At 46.9% G+C, this 17,501-nt stretch overlaps 1 protein-coding gene across 2 annotated transcripts in view; it reads right to left on the bottom strand.

Annotated features, from left to right (window-relative positions):
• Window positions 1-17,501, bottom strand: part of SAPCD1 (suppressor APC domain containing 1) — a 38,052-nt gene extending 20,551 nt beyond the window's left edge. For both annotated transcript variants that reach the window (XM_060238229.1, XM_060238230.1), the window contains exon 1: window positions 17,032-17,501. In XM_060238229.1, coding sequence (XP_060094212.1) covers window positions 17,032-17,458 — 427 coding nt within the window. In that variant the 5' untranslated portion in view covers window positions 17,459-17,501. The remainder of the gene's footprint in view (window positions 1-17,031) is intronic.

Raw genomic sequence — 17,501 nt, 5'->3', positions numbered from 1 at the left:
TTGTAGCTACGGGCCTGATCCCTAAGGCCCACAGATGCCCGCCTCAATGCTATTTCCCTGCTCACTTGTGAGTGCTTTGCCACCGACGCACCCAGCTGTACACACTGCCCAGTGGCATCAGAGAAAGGGCTGCAGGAAGTGAAGCTGGCTGTGAGGATAGGTAGTGGGAGGGCTTGGGAGCAGAGCAGGGAGGGATGTGCAGGCAAGTAGCCAGGCACCTGAGTGAGTGAGTGGGACAAGGCCCCAGGAATGGTCTGCCCAGGGCCTCATAAAATCAGGAACCGGCCGTTTCCCCTGTAACATTTCTTAATCCTCTTCCCTGGTTCTGGTGTTGTTTTTCTGTGTGTCAGCTTGGGGACCCTGACTGGGTGGGAGAGGTAGTTTAAAAATGTTTTAAATAAACAAATAAAAGGGAAGATGATGTCTACTTAAGCATAACTGGCCTAGTCTCTGATGCATCTGGTAATTCCAAATCCATTTCCTCCATGCCTACTGCTGTCCTGGAATGAATACTGGGGGAGGGGTTGATAACTCCCTTCTGGTTCTCTCCCTTTCTTTTTAAGCAAAAGTTACATGGGGAGTGAAGGAAGTGGGGAGTACCCAAACTGGGTGGTCAACCGTGAGGAGAAAGAGGCTGTGGGCAATGCAGAAATCTCCAAGGGGGAGAGGAGGAGGAAGAATTTTTAAATTTATGAATTACCCAATCCCTGCTACTACAGGCTCTGGGCGATACACCACATATAATAAAAACACCAAAGTACTAAAAACAAAATCTATAAAAAGTACAATACAAGAAATCTTTAAAAGTCAGATGGCGTTTACAATACTTTCGCACTCCGGACTGCCAATCCTTTCAACCAAAATCTCAGCTGATGTGCAAAACCTAAAAAGAGCGGGATGGTGTGGTGCCAGTCGATAGTCCTGGATTGATTGGCAGCTGTCCAGACAGTGAGACCGTTCTGTGCCAACTCATCAGATGGAGGGATGCCCGTGGCATAATGCCAACCACGGAGAGCTGCCAATTCTCCCTGTTCCACAGATCCCAGCCGGAGCAGCCACTACCAATCAAAACACGCCTGTGAATCTTTCGTTCCCGACTGGCAACCTCAGCTGCTTTCTGACCATGAACTCTACGGTCCTTTCCTCTTGCCTCTAAAGATGCTCACCAATCCAGACCCCCATATTGTCCATTTTCCCTGTGCCAAACTGATTCAACCATTCTTTCACATTTTGAGGGGTTTTCTGTAAGGTCTAAGTGAGTAGAGAGGTAGCCTTCCAAGCCCTTTCCAAAAGAAAGTGGCATTTGCCAAATCAAAAGCAAATGGCAATTTAATTCAAAAACTGGAAAGGTGCTAAACTGGCCCTGCCACTGGCCAACATGGCCCAAATTTACCTTGCCAAGATTCATTGGATTCTTTCAGGGTTTCTACAGACCTTCTATAAGCTGTGTATTGGGAATTGATTCAGGTGGGTAGCTCTGTTGGTCTGGAGCAGCAGAACAAAGTTCGAGTCCAGTGGCACCTTTAAGCAGGGCCTGCCCTTGACTGCCTGGCACCCTAGGCAAGGCTAACTTCTGATGCCCCCCCGGCACTGATAATGTCACTGAGTCACATGGAGAGCACCCAGTGTGGTGCACCCAGAAGGCCAGCACCCTAGGCAATCACCCAGTTCGCCTAATGGCAGGGCCGGCCCTGCCTTTAAGACCAACAAGGTTTAATTCTGGGGAGGTGCTGCTGAACTTAAACTTTGTTTGAGAAAAAGTGGCAACTTCTTCTTCCCGGCCAGATGACAGCAATGTTGGGAGGATCTGCAAATATTAGAGAGAGACCGTCCTCCAGACTCATGGCCATTTGGTATGTTTTCTTTGCGACAGCGTTGTTGCCACAAAATCATTCTACATGGTAAGCTCCTGCACTGCAGTGCTGATGAGTGAAGAAGCATTACTTGAGTTGCCTGGTTAGATGTGTAGTACTTCTGCACCTGAGGCAGACTGGCCGTTAGAGCCACCAGGAAATTTCCTGGTGGGCCAATAGCCTGCCCCCCCTCCTGGGCTGATTCAGCCCAGGGTAGAAGGGCTGCATATCTGGCACTGTCTAACCTTGGCAAGCTGAGAATGAAGCACACTGTGCAGATGGACATGCCCTGAAGACACACTGGATGAACATATGGAGCAGAGGTCCATCAGTGGCTATTAGCCACAGCGTGGGGTTTTGGGGTTTTTTGAAACTCTGTCTGGGGCAGCGATGCTCTGTATTCTTGGTGCTTGGGGGGCACAGTGTGAGGGCTTCTAGTGTCCTGGCCCCACTGGTAGACCTCTTGATGGCACTTGGGTTTTTTGGCCACTGTGTGACACAGAGTGTTGGACTGGATGGGCCATTGGCCTGATTCAACGTGGCTTCTCTTGTGTTCTTATGATGTGCCCAGCCAAGCTGTGCGATATGTGGGGCTGCCTGGCTTTTTCTCCCTCCCTTTGCCTTTTGGGGCAGGGTTGGGGCTTTTGCCTACCACGTCTTCCTCCCAGTCAGCACCTGACTGCATGTTGTGGTACTGCTGTATACCAGTTGCAAACAGAGCCCCTGTTCTCCTGGTGGTGCGCTCACCTAAGACGGTTCATTTGATAATAGTTTGGTCACAGACATTCTCTGTGTGAAATATTATATGTTGTTTGTATGTATCTTTCTGTTTATTCTTTTTCCTTTCCCTTTTCCCTTTTTTCTCAAAATTAATGAATATTCTTAATAAAAAAAACCAGACATTCTGTGTGGAAGGTCCATTCCTGGCATACCAGATGGGTGCTGCTGGAGCCTTCACTTGCTTTTTCAGGTAGATGTGAGATGGCTTTCTGCCAGAGGGCATCTGGAGGTGGGTAAACTCTTTTTGGCTATATTTTAACAGCGTGTATTGGTTTTTAAGAGTGCGTGTTTAACTGGTGCGTGTTCAGGTTTTAACCTGTCACCTTTGACATAGGGTTGCCAGGTCCCCCTGCCCTGTCCCATGAACTGCATCTGCTGCAGCCCCCTCTTTTTCTGCTCAAATAAGGGTGTAATCCTAAATACATCAGGGCTGGATTAACAATTAGGCCAAGTAGGTACTGGCCTATAGGCCCCCACACCTTTAGGGGCCCCAGGCCAGCTTTCATCCCCGGTTTCCCCCCTGCTTGCAGCCCTCCCAGCCTGCACGCTGAGCCAACAACGGAGCTGCTCTTTGCCCAACTTGCCTGGTGCGCCTGCTGCTGGCATCGTTGCCAAGCTTGCCACTCTCTGCCTCTCCCCCACAGTTTTGTCAAAGGGGTTTTGATAAGGCTGCAGGCTGCAGCGGGGGCCACGGGTGGTGGTGCGGTGCTCCAACTCTGAGATCATTTGAAAGAGGGGCCTTGAGATTTTGACTGCCTAGGGTTTAATCTGGCACTGCTAGGGACTAAGTCCCACCAAGCTAAATGGAACTTGTGAATGTGCATGTTTATGGTTGCCTGTTTGAATAAAGTGCCATTGTCAAGCTGCAGGTGACTGGCAGTGACATCCTCACACGGTTTTCAAGGCAAGGGATTAGGGTTGCCAATCCCTAGTTGGGGACAGGGGATCCTCCAGTTTAGAGTCCCCCCTCCCACTTCAGGGTTATCAGAAAGCAGGAGGAGAGGAAAATGTCTGCAGGGCACTCCACTGTGCCCTATGGAGACCGTTTTCCATAGAGTATAATGGAGAATTGATCCACGGGTATCTGGGGCTCTGGAGAGGCTGTTTTTGAGGCAGAGGCAACAAATTTGCAGCATAGTATCCGGTGCCTCTCATCAACCCCCCCTCCCAAGTTTCAAAACGCCTAGATGAGGGGGTCCAGTTCTATGACCCACAAAAGAAGGTGCCCCTATCCTTCATTATTCCCAATCGGAGGCATGTGGTCCCTTTAAATGTGATGGCCAGAACTCCCTTTGGAGTTCAACCGTGCTTGTCACAACCTTGCTTGTGGCTCCACCCTCAAAGTCCCCAGATGTTTCTTGAGTTGGACCTGGCAACCTCACAAGGGATGAATACAGGTGACTAATTTATTTATTTACTAAAACATTTACTATTTACGTAAACATTTATATCTTGCCTTTCTAAGGTTGTCAGCCTCAAGTTAGGGACTGGAGATCCCCTGCTTTTACAACTGATATTTAGCTGGCAGAAATCAGCTCCTGTGGGGAAAATGGTAAAAAGTGCAGTAGCACCCTGAAGACTAACAAATTTTACTGTAGCATAAGCTTTCGAAAAACACAGGTCTCTTTGTCAGATAATGAAATTGAAGAAATGGCTGCTTTGAAGGGTGGACTCTATGGCATTGTACCATGCTGAGGCCCCCCCCTTCTCCAAACCCCACCCTCTCCCAAATCCACCCCTAAAGTCTGCAGGTATTTTCAAACACAGACCTGGCAACCCTATGCCTTTCCTCTTGGCTCAAGGCGACTGATCCCCAGCTAAATCAACAATAAAACAGCAAGCCCCAAACCCAACCTCACTTAAAATATACCTGATGTTTAAACTCCCTCAAAAGCCAGGTTTGCCTGCCTCGGCCTAGCAATCCCAGACTTCCTTGGAGGTCTCCCATCCAAGCCCTAACTCGTTCCCGAGATCAGGCTAGCCTGGGCCAGCCAGGTCACAGCAACATTGCATTGCGCAAGCATCTTTACGCAATAAACTGCATTCTCCAAATCTTTCTTAGCTCCTACCAAGGAAAAAACGCGCTGGAGGTAAGCGCCTGTTTGCCCCATCTGAGAAATTGATACCATATACGTGTAGCGCATTACTGTGCATACATTTTCCCAGATCCTAGCCCAACCTGCTAACCATTATACCATGCTGGAAAGAGTGGGCAAACCTTAATCCTGACAGGGATGTGAAATGTTAGAAAACACTTTGTTTGCTTGATTTCTGCATATTGAGAAACTGCCCCAAAAAACCCTTTCTCCGAGCCCCTGCAAGAATTTGCCACCTGAGACATATTAACCTGGTTTTACTGAATCAGACCATTGATCTGTTTCAAAACATTTTTTTTTTAAAAAATGAAAGCTGGGAATTCAAAACAACTAGAAGATCTGGGAGACAGATAATTGCAATGCTACTAATGCACATTCTTGCAAAAGGAACTACCATTTTTTTAAAAAGCTATCATGAAGCCCTAGGGTTGCCAATCCCCAACTGGGGGCAGGCGATCCCCTGGTTTGGAGGCCTCCCCCCCTGCTTCAGGGTTCTCAGAAAGCGAGGGGTGTGGATTGTCTGCTGGGCACTCCATTATATCCAACGGAGACCAGTTTCCATAGAGTATAATGGAGAATCGATCCATGGGTATCTGGGGCTTGGGGGGGGGGTTGTTTTTAAGGTAGAGGCACCAAATTTTGAGCATAACATCTGGTGCCTCTCCCTAACCCCACCCCCAGTTTTAAAGAAGATTGGACCAGGAGGTCCAATTCTATGAGCCCCAAAAGACAGGGCCCCTATCCTCCATTATTTTCCATGGAGGGAAGGCGTTTAGAAGGCATGCAGTCCCTTTAAATGTGATGGTCAGAACTCCCTTTGGAGTTCAATCATGCTTGTCTCAACCTTGCTCCTGGTTCCACCCCCAAAGTATCCTGGCTCCACCCCCAAAGTCCTCAGATATTTTTTGAGATAGACCTGGTAACCCTATAAAGCCTTCCAATTGAGCAATGAAGGGAAATGCCAGGAAAATGGCAGCTAATGAAGAAAATGCACACAAAATTTCTGTGTCGACACACTGTTGTTAGTCTGAATGGTTCACAGTGGCAATGGCAGGGAACTGGAGACTCCTCACCATATGGATGCAGCCAAAGTCTGTAACATGTAGTTTTTAATGTAAACTAACCTATTGCAAAGCCGTGGTTAAGTGTGTGGATTCATATCTGGTAGAACAGGGTTTGATTCCCCACGCCTCCACATGCACCCGCTGATGTGACCTTGGGTCAGCCGCAAGTTCTCTCAAGGCTATTCTGCTCAAGAGCAGTTCTGGGAGAGCTCTCTCAGCCCCACCTAGCCCACAGGGTGTCTGTTGTGGGGAGGGGAAGGGAAAGGTGATGTGTAAGCTGCTCTGAGACTCCTTTGGCTAGCAAAAGGCAGGGTATAAATCCAATCTCTTCTCTTCTTCTTCTGAATTAAAGAATGATAATTTCTGTTACAAATGGGACAAATACACACACGCACACACACATAAATTGCCAGAATCAGAGGTGGGAAGAACGCGGTTCAATGTGTCAGCTGTTGGGAATGCAGACTGGAGATTACAGGCCTGACATGCAAAAGGCCAACTCTCTGGCAAAGAAAGGAGATAAAAAGTGATAAACGGAACAACAGAACAACCCATGCAAATATATCCAAGCCTGCTATGCAAATAAACCTCACACAGCCAAGGAAAGACACCCGCTCAGCTGTGCCCTTACACACGTCATTCAAATGGAAACCAGACACACCTTGGGTGGCCAGGTTGTTGCCAGGAGGTTTACTTTGTCCCTCGGGATCCCCACCTAGGCAGAAGACAGTCCCCCAGATTGTCCCCCCCCCCCCCGCTTATTCATAAGAACATAAGAGAAGCCATGTTGGATCAGGCCAATGGCCCATCCAGTCCAACACTCTGTGTCACACAGTGGCCAAAAATTTATATATATATATATATATATATACACACACACACACACACTGTGGCTAATAGCCACTGATGGACCTCTGCTCCATATTTTTATCTAAACCCCTCTTGAAGGTGGCCATGCTTGTGGCCGCCGCCACCTCCTGTGGCAGTGAATTCCACATGTTAATCACCCTTTGGGTGAAGAAGTACTTCCTTTTATCCGTTTTAACCTGTCTGCTCAGCAATTTCATCGAATGCCCACGAGTTCTTGTATTGTGAGAAAGGGAGAAAAGTACCTCTTTCTCTACTTTCTCCATTCCATGCATTATCTTGTAAACCTCTATCATGTCACCCCGCAGTCATCGTTTCTCCAAGCTTCAGAGGCTCACCTGCAAATTCTGCTTTCTACAGCAGGTGGGGGAGGGGGGCTGAGAAAAGGTCAGTGAAGAGGGCGGCGGTAGGTGCTACTCCTGCAGAATGCTGACATTATTTTGCAGAAGGCTGGCGTGTTTCCCTCATGGCTGATCATCAGCTTATCCTGGTGAATTTGAAAAAAACAAGAAGTCTCAGTGGGGTTGCCAGCCTCCAGGTAGGGCCTGGAGATCTTCCACTTTGACAACTGATCTCCAGCTGGCAGAGATCAGCTCCCCTGGAGATAGGATTGCCAAGTCCAATTCAAGAAATATCTGGGGACTTTGGGGACGGAGCCAAGAGACTTTGGGGGTGGAGCCAGGAGACATTGGGGGTGGAGCCAGGAACAAGGGTGTGACAAGCATAACTGAACTCCAAGGGAGTTCTGGCCAACACATCTAAAGGGACAGCACACCTTTTAAAATGCCTTTCTTTCATAGGAAATAATGAAGGATAGGGGCTCCATCTTTTTGGGCTCATAGAATTGGACCCCCTGGTCCAATACCTGGGGGGTATTTTGGGGAGAGGCACTAGATGCTATACAAAAAATTTGGTGCCTCTACCTCAAAACATAGCCCCCCCCCCAGAGCCCCCAATACCAGCGGATCAATTCCCCATTATTCCCTATGGGAATCGTTCTCCATAGGGAATAATAGAGTGCCCAGTAGACATTTCCCTCCCCTCCCCACCCCCCACCCCCGCTTTAGGGCCTCCAAACCAGGGAATCCCCTGCCCCCTCCCTCTCTCACACACACACACACAAATACTTACTGGGTCTTGTTCCTGCAGAACTTTACTTCATCTGAAAACGAAAGCAAAACAAAGGGAGGGGCCATTCTCCGAAGCCCTTCCTGTTTCCTGCTTCCTACTCATCCTTAAAGGCACATAATTTAAAAACGGACCTGCAGGAGCTCTAAAACTGCATGGTGATTGTGGGGGGCGGGGCTTCCCCCGCAGGCCAGCTGGCTGGGGGCAGGGAGAAGCCTGCAAAAACAGGGGATCCCCCGCTGGGACCTGGGGATTGGGAAGCCTTCCCGGAGAAAATGGCTGCTTTGAAGGGTGGAGTCTATGGCATTGTACCAGGCCGAGGCCCTTCCACTCCTGAAACCCCACCCTCTCTCAGATCCACTCCCAAAGCCTCCAGGAATTTTCCAACACAGACCTGGCAACTCTAATCCAGTACAACCATCAAAACTAACAGAATGTAGTGGGAGGGTAGGACATAAATATGATAAAATAAAATAAATATAAGCTTTTGCGACTCAGAGCTCACTTTGACAGGTGCCCTGGAGTGTAAATCCATCAGGCCGATTTACAGACGCAACAGTACTTTTGTTGAGGTGCTATATAAAGAGTTTTAATTATTCATACACTGCTTCAGCTATTTTTAAAAGTACAGGACTTATTAAATATTTTTTCTTATTCTGCTGCTGGCTTTCTTTCATCTTCATGACTCTTAAGTCCTTGCATTAGTCTCATAAATAATGATTTACTTATTATCTCGTATTCAATATTTACATCTTCCCAAATTGCTGGATGTTCCTTTTTCTCATGTGTTTCAATTATTGTTATATTATTGTGTCTAAAAGCCTATGTGTTATGTAGACTTCTTGAACAAATGAATTATTATTATTTAGTTGTTTAAAATCGGGTGGGGAACATCAGGCCTGAGGGCCATTTATGGCCCTCGAGATCACTTGGTCTGGCCCTCGGGGATCGCTGGGCCGAGCCCCCCCCCTTGTGGGCATTGTGAAGGACTGCTGCTGGGGTATGTGGGTGCCTTTAAAGGTCTGTTGGGAGCAGCTGAAGGGAGGGAAGGAGGGAGGGCTGGCAGGTGGGGGGTGGTGGAAACCAGCTACCACCAGTTCAATTTGCATGTGATTATCCCAGATGGTGTGGCCTAATATGCTAATGAGTGTATGACCTAATATGCTAATATTAGGGGGATGTGGTCTAATATGCCTGGACCTAGGCATTTGCCTAGGGCGGCAGACTGGTGTGTGTGTGTGTGTGTGCTGAATTAGGCTCTCCCCACGTGACTTCAAATAAGTCGGCCTGAATCGTTGTCCCTCGGCAGAGCACTGTTTTTTAAGCTGATAATTTTGTATGGCCTGAGAATGATGCTCCGGCGGGGAGGGCGGGATAAAAATAAAAAATGATGATGATATAAATATCCAAATGGCCCTTGGCAGAAAAAAGGTTTCCCACCCCTGTTTTAAAGGGACAAGATGAATCTTTGGGTTGTAAGGTGGCAATCCAAGGCCCAACAGCAATGGACATGTAATTACTACCCATAAACACAGGGCTACCACTTAAAATGGTAGTCAGGTATTGAGCTTTCCTCCACTGCTTCCTTATTGCACAGTACAACTGATGGTATCATGTACATTTCCTTGCCTCTGTCAGTAGCCAAAAGTAATTAAGGGCAGGGAAACACATGGCATATTGCTGCCTGGATAATGGCTAGCTGTGCGACACATTACAGATTGTGCAAAGTGATAACCTAGCATGGCGATACCTTTTAACTCTGTATGGCAGGGGTGGGGTTTTATGGTATCTTTGAATGAGGTTTGCAGATCAGGATACTTCTGGGACCTCAGAGAACAGATGTGAGAGGTGCCAGCTATATAAGCTCATACTGAAGTAAACGGTTACTGCTGCCAACGTTAGTTTCCTTAGCACAGTGGCTCCCAAGTGGAACACATCTACTGTACTTTTTTGGAACCCAATTCTACATTTATTGCTGGAATTTAAAATTTTGGGGCACACTTGAAAAGTAACTGCATGTTATTTTCCCACTTCCTGAAAAAAAGGCAGGAATTTCACATCAGTTAGCACTGAACCAGGTTATAATTTCTTTCTCATGTTTAATATTTATATTGTACTACTCTGTGCAACAGGCTGTATTTCTAGGCTGTTTGTACACATGCAGAGGCAAACTCAAGTCTGCCACTGAACCTTCCAGAGCCACCTCATCCAGGTCTCCTTGTGTCTTATCTTGTTCCCTCCAGCCTCAAAATATACTAAAAATATACTAAAATAAAATGATCCAGCCTATGAGAGAATCACAACCCCCTTCTGCATCCCAACTCACAGCTTAAAAACCGCTTCTTTACTGTCTCCTGGTCTAGGTAACTAACGTAGCTGTTGGCAGCACACTCCCTGAAGATGTTCACGGAAGTCCAGTTGGTTCAAAATCCTGCCCCAACTATTGTTGGGACTGAGGGAGCATATTGAAACTTTGGTCTGTGAGTTTCGTTGATTAGCCTTCCATTTCCAGGTACAACAGCAGGTGCTGGATCTGACTTTTAAAACGCTAGCATGGTAGACTTCAATCTAGCTGCAAACACACAACAGGAAGTAATGTGGCATCAGTGCCATGTAACAGGAAGAGGAGGGGCAGTGTTGTAACTATATTAGTATCAAGGTCAGGACCACAGGGCAGGGGACCAAAGAAGCAGTAGGCAAAAAACACAAGCCAAGAACCAGAAGGTACTGAACAAGCCATGGAGGACTCCTGTCCATCACTTATCAACCTCACCTCGCTGTTCTTTGCAGCATGTATGGAAAGCCATACAAGAAACATAGCACCCTTGCATTCTACACAGCAGGTCCAAAAAGCAGCAACCCCCCCCCCCCCGTGGTTGCTCTCTAGTGGTTCACGATCCAGTAGGCCATCCACTTGGATGGTCCAGGCTAGCCCAATCTTGTCAGATCTTGGAAGCTAAGCAGGATTGACCTTGGAGATAAGAGTCAGGTGGGTAGCTGTGTTGGTCTGAAGCAGCAGAACAAAGTTTGAGTTCAGTGGCACCTGTAAGACCAACAAAATTTTATTCGAAGGTATAAGCTTTTGTGTGCAAGCACACTATATGGAGAAGTGCTTACACACAAAAGCTTATATCTTGAATAAAATTTGGTTGGTCTTAATGCTGCTACTGTACTCAAACAGGGTTGACCCTGGTTACTGTTTGGATGGGACACCGCAAAGGAAGTCCAGGGTTGTTCTGTAGACATGCCACCTCTTTTCATCTCTTGCTAACATCTCTTGTAAATCAGCTGAAACTGGATGGTGCCTTCCACTACCATGACATGCTAGGAAAAGTTGAAGCCAGTAGGAATAGAGGAAGACCTAACATGATAAAGGAAGCCATGACCCCCACCGAGGCTGTTAATGATATGACATTTTAGAGATAATGGAATTGTCATAAATCAGAAGCGAACTGACTAGGGTTGCCAATGCCCAGGTGGGGGGCAGGGGATCCCCCGGTTTGGAGACCCTCCCCCCGCGTCAGGGTCAACAGAAAGTAGGGGAAGGGGAGGGAAATTTCTGCTGGGAACTCTGTGAACCCTATGGAGATTTATTCCCATTGAAAATCATGGAGAATCGATCTGCAGGTATCTGGGGCTCTGGGGGGGGTGTTTCTTGGGGTATAGGCACCAAATTTTCAGTATAGTATCTAGTGCCTCTCCCCAAAATACCCCCCAAGTTTCAAAAAGATTGGACCAGGGGTTCCTTTAAATGTGATGTCCAGAACTCCCTTTGGAGTTCAATTATGCTTGTCACAGCCTTGATCTTGGCTCCACCCCCAAAGTCCCCAGATATTTCTTGAATTGGACTTGGCAACCCTAGAACTGACAGCACATAACACTCACTCATAGTTTAGGCTCAAGATACCTGAGCAAGATCTATTACTCTATGCATCTTTCTCCCCTTTAAGAACTCCCCTGTGAAGCCCTGATCAACCTTCCATTTTGTGTGGGAGCAAGGCAGGTTTCTATCAAGAGCAACTGTAGTCATCCTGATAACCGTGGAACTTCATGGTTTCCCATGATGTTCACCTGCTCTCCCCTCTTTGCCTCCTTCTGTGAGACAGGTCAAGATTGTGTTCTTCCTCTGACCATCACATTTAGGGCTGCCAACCTCAGAAACCACAGAACCACAGAAAGCACAGGTAGGGCAACCACAGAAATAAATACCATATACAACTCACTTATATTGGTGTGTTTTATTATTATTCTCAGAATACACACTCAACAATAGTACATCAAACATAGAATTTAGCAATTCCAATTAGTTCAGTAAGCCCTTTAGAAAGCATCTCTAACAAGAAAAGGTCCATCTCAAGCTCTGGTTAATTTCACAGATGTGTTTCCAGCACTGCTTGATAAGTGGTGATGAAAACAGGTGATGACATGCCTTCCCGGGCTTTTATCTAAGCATGTTTCAAGAGGCTCTCCCTTTTTCATATCACACACATTGAGTTGGAACCACTGCTCAATTTTTTAACTGCACAAGTCCACAAAAGTCAATCTGGCAGTCTTGGCTGGACCCTTCCCAGTGTCTGCACAGACTCAGGAAGGAGAAAGGGGCGGAGGCAGCACATGTTTGCTCTGTCCTTGAAGCTTGTCTTCCCTTGGAAGGCAGGCTCCAAGGACAGAGCAAATATGCCTCCTGCTGCTTTTTTTCCTTCCTGGGTCTATGCACAGGCCCAGGAAGGAGAAAGTGTGTGGGGGGGGGCAGGAAGGAGGGGAGGGAGCTCAAGGTCCCACTGACTGGCAGAGCGTTTGTTGCTCCCCCCACCTGCCCTCCGGGAGCACCCAATTTGGCCCCCCTGTATGGCACTCGGGGCTAGTGCCCTATAATATAGTGGGTTCTATACAGTAATGAGGCAAGGTGGTAGTGAACATAGCTCTTTTATTAAATACAGCATGGTATAGTGCTGCCTACAAAGACTAACTGCTAGGACCACGAGGCCCTCTATATATACACACCCAAAGTTCCTGCACTGCCTGTGACTGGACCATTCAAACCTGTCAGGGGCTCTTGATTGGAGCAGGGCAGCAGGATTTGGATCCTGCTGCCTATTGTTCCCGAGTCTCCAATCTCTGCCCTTCAGGCCCCAGTGAGCCAGGCAAGAACTCCAGCTTATAGTTACAATTCTAAGCACATCTACAACATGCCCCCTCTGCCCCTGCCTAGATCTGGTCCTGGTAAAAGCAAACAATTCTCCGAGTAGCTTGTCTTTAAAGCTGCTGCTCCAATTCTCTATTTTATGGTGGTTTTTATATCAACATGCATTTGGTGCCATTATTTAAGTGTCGTGAACTGCTTCTAAAACCTTTTGGAATGTATTCTTTTTTTAGTGAAATAGAATTTTTAAAAGAAATGAAACTTGAAAGCATGTGCCTAAAAAGAGACAGAGACAGAGAAGAATGGATGAACGTACATGCGAAAGAGATGGAGGGATAGACTGGAGGGTTATTTATGCAGTCTAATCTGACTCCCCCTCCCCACCTCTATTCTTTGTCCCATTAACCAAAGCTCCTTACCAGCGGGGAGCTTGGATCAGAGCAGCCAGCTAAGAGGATTGGTCGTCTCTATGGCTGGGGAGACAGGATCAGGAGCACTAAACCCCTGGCCGTATGCTGTTCGGAGAGCGGTCAGCCTGGCAGGGTCCTCGCCACTGGAAAGGGTGGGGGTAGAGTTTGCAGAGCAGGGAACAGGAAAGTAATCTCAATCCTTGTATATCATTTGTAAGTTTAACTAGGGTTGCCAGCTCTGGTTTGGGAAATACCACAGAGTCTGAGGAGGACAAGCTTTGGGGAAGGGAGAGACCTCAGCAGGGCAGAGCCCACCCTCCACGGCAGCCCTTTTCTCTACTTCTTCTACTTCAGTTGATTATTTATTATGAGCCAAGATCAGCAGTCAAGAATATCAACAATACATAATACACATTGGATGCATAAAATAGATATTCTGTACCAGGGCTTTTTTTGTAGAAAAAGCCCAGCATGGACTTATTTGCATATTAGGCCACACTCTTGATGTCACCATTGTCTCACATAGGGCTTTTTGTAGAAAAAGCCCAGCAGAACTCATTTGCATATTAGACCACACCCCCTGACAACAAGCCAGCTGGAACTGTGTTCCTGTGCATTCCTGCTAAAAAAAACCCCCTAATCTGTACAGAAAATATACAAGTAATAGCAATAATTAAATTATTAAAATACTAGACCGTCTTCTTCTGCCTTGTTGAGCATGCAAGAGCAGAGAAGCTTGCTACCTTCAGGGTAGTTTAGTTAAAACAATTGGCAAGAAGAAGAGAAGCATAAAAATCATTTGATCTGCCTGGATATGACTCTAAATTGTTCAGGGGGGGTGGGAGCCAGGGAGGATTGTGAGGCACTGCAAAGGGATCTGTCGAGGCTGGCCAAGTGGGCATCAATGTGGCCAATGAGGTTCAATGTGGCCATGTGCAAAGTAATGCATATTGGGGCCAAAAATCCTAACTATAAATACACGTCGATGGGGTCCAAACTGGTGGAGACTGACCAAGAGAGATCTTGGAGTCATGGTAGATAAGTCACTGAAAATGTCGAGACTGTGTGACTGCAATAAAAAAGGCCAACCTATGCTGGGGATTATTAGGAAGGGAATTGAAAACAAATCAGTCAGTATTATAATGCCCCTGTACAAACTGATGGTGCGGCCTCATTTGGAGTATTGTGTACAATTTTGGTCACTACACCTCAAAAAAGATATAGCATCGGAAAAACTCTAGAAAAGGGCAACCAAAATGATTAAAGGGCTGGAACACTTTCCCTATGAAGAAAGATTAAAACGCTTGGGACTCTTTAGCTTGGAGAAACGTCAACTGAGGGGGGACATAAGTTTAATTAAAAAAAAAGAGAATGTGAAACTGAGAGGTGACATAGAGGTTTACAAGATTATGCATGGGAAAGAAGAAGGTAGAGAAAGAAGTACTTTTCTCCGTTTCTCACAATACAAGAACTCCTAGGCATTCAATGAAATTGTTGAGCGGTCAGGTTAGAATGAATAAAAGGGACTACTTCTTCACCCAAAGAGTGATTAACACATGGAATTCACTTGCTACCATATGTTACTAATAAAAATTGTTTATCAGTAAAAAAACAAACAAACAAACATGGAATTCACTGCCAGAGGAGGTGGTGGCAGCTACAAGCCTAGCCAGCTTTAAGAGGGGACTGGATAAACATATGGAGCAGAGGTCCATCAGTGGCTATTAGTCACAGCATATTGATGGAACTCTCTGACAGGGGCAGTGATGCTCTGTATTTTTGGTGCTTGGGGAGGCAACAGTGGGAGGACTTCTAGTGTCCTGGCCCCACTGGTGGACCTCCTGATGGCACCTGGTGTTTTTTTGGCTAAGCAACTAAGAGGCAGATCTAGATTCCAGTTGAGGAATGGGATTTCTTATTTAAATGCTCCTTTGCACTTAAATTTCTCTGCATGTAGAAAGTTAGCATCTCAAGAAGAAAGGAACAGGTGCACAGGGGGGGATATATATATTCATAAAAGAAAGCCACATACATGAAGCTGACTCATATTGAATAAGACCATTGATCCTTTGAAGACAGTATTGTCTACTCAGACTAGCAGTAGCTCTCCAGGGTCTCTGGTAGAGGTCTTTCACCTGATCCTTTTAATTTGAGATGCCAGGGATTGAATCTGGGACTTTCTATATGCTGCACAGATGCTCTATCACTGAACCACAGCCCTTCCCTTGAGCCACAGCCATCAGATGCGGCCCCCTTCCAACATTCCACAGTGAGATAGTCCTCCAGAAAGCAATAAACATATAGGATTGACAGCTTATAAATCTCTAGTTAACCCATTAATAAGTGTGATCAGCAGCAATGACCAGGTGATGGTATGATTTACCTCCATGGCATGAAAACTTCAGCTACCCATTTCCACACATTAAATGTCTATTAAAGGAACAGGATAATATTTTTTTCCTGGCCAGCTGGCAACCCTGACTCCAACAGAAGTTCTCAAAGATGGATGAAACCCATGTGTATAATCTAGTTGGGCAGAGTCAGCTCTCAATTTTTTCCCCACATGCTAGTAAAATTAGCTTTGGGCATCTTATTTGTGAATGTGAATAATGCCAGGTGAAAAACGGGAGACATACATTTAGCCAACTTTTTGACCAGCCCTTCTCCATTAGATCTGAAAACAGTAGCAAATTTTGTCTGGCATTTATCCTTCCCTCCTTTTGATTTTTGCAGAGCAAGTGGCTTTAAAGATACAGCAAGCCATTCTAGGTCATTTCCCCCATGGTTATTTAGCAACACTGCAAATCTCTTCCCAAGAAGGCTCACAAAACCTGGAACTATTTCTGGGTACTCTACGTATTCCATTCCTTCTGTTCTTTCATTGCTATTAAGATCTGCTCCGCAGCCAGGCAAAGCTGACCATATCAAATTAGGGTTGCCAACTTCCAGGTAGGTCCAGGAGATCTCCTGAAATTACAACTGATCACCAGATGATACAGATCTGTTCCCCTGGAGAAAATGGCTGTTTAGGAGGGTAGACTTTATGGCACCATACCCTGATGAGGTTCCTCCCTTCCCTAAACCCCACCCCCTTCAGGCTCTTCCCCCAAATCTCCAGGGATTTCCCAACCCAGAGCTGGCAGGCCTACAGCTTTTCTAAAATAAGGTTGGACTATCCTTTCCCACAAGCCCTCACAACTGATCAGCCTAACAACCTGAAGACCCAGGAAGTTCTAACTTCCAGGACCCTCGCTTCTATTTCAGTCCTATTGAAGGTTTTTATACCCCACTATTCTCTACCCCAAGAAGTCTCAAAGCAGCTTACAATTGCCTTCCTCCTTTCCTCCCCCCACAACAGTCACCTCAGGAGGAGCTGAGAAAGTTCTGAGAGAACTGTGACTGGCCCAAGGTCACCCAGTTGGCCTTGTGTGGAGGAGGAGTGGGGAATCAAACGTTCACCAGATTAGTCTGCCACTCTTAACCACTACACCATGGTGGCTGCCTTGGCCCTTGCTGAAGAACCCCCTGCCAAATAACTCCTGGCTCCTAGTTACTAAATTCACCCCCGCTGTATAACTTATGTCCCAAAGATGCCCTGGTTCTTCAAAGAACTGAGGAATCCAGGCTTTTGGCTCCAACCCACCAGAGTCACTCCCCTCACATCAAGCCTAGGCCTCCTTTGTCACTTACGTATCCGGCTCAAGTTCTTCATTGACTGTGATGAACTTCGTCCACTTTCTACCTGCTGGACACCGGTGCTCTCTCTGGCCTTCTCTTCCTCCTCTTCAGCTCGGACGAGGGCAATTCTCAACCCGGCCACCAAGCGGGGGAAACTCAAGTAGCCCCCACAGGGCTCAGCCACTTGCTGTAGGGCCTGGAGAACCCCAGCGGGGAGCTGACATCTCTCTTTGTCTCCCTGAGGGGTCACCCCAGAGCCTCCGCGACCCCAACGGCTTTCAATCTCTGAGATGTGGATGGTCCCGCTCCGTTGATCATCCAGAATTTCAAAGAGAGTTCGGAGGCTGCGGAGAAAGGGACGCGGCAGGCGGGTGGCACGAGCCGGAGATGGGTCCTCTGGTTTGGGGGCCAGGGATGGGGCAGCCAGTACAGTGCTCATTGGAAGCAGGGCTCAATGTGCCACCTGAATCCCTTGGGAGTGC

The sequence above is a fragment of the Heteronotia binoei genome, chromosome 5 (assembly GCF_032191835.1).
Source record: "Heteronotia binoei isolate CCM8104 ecotype False Entrance Well chromosome 5, APGP_CSIRO_Hbin_v1, whole genome shotgun sequence".
NCBI lineage: Eukaryota > Metazoa > Chordata > Lepidosauria > Squamata > Gekkonidae > Heteronotia > Heteronotia binoei.
This window is presented reverse-complemented; position numbering and strand designations above follow the sequence as displayed.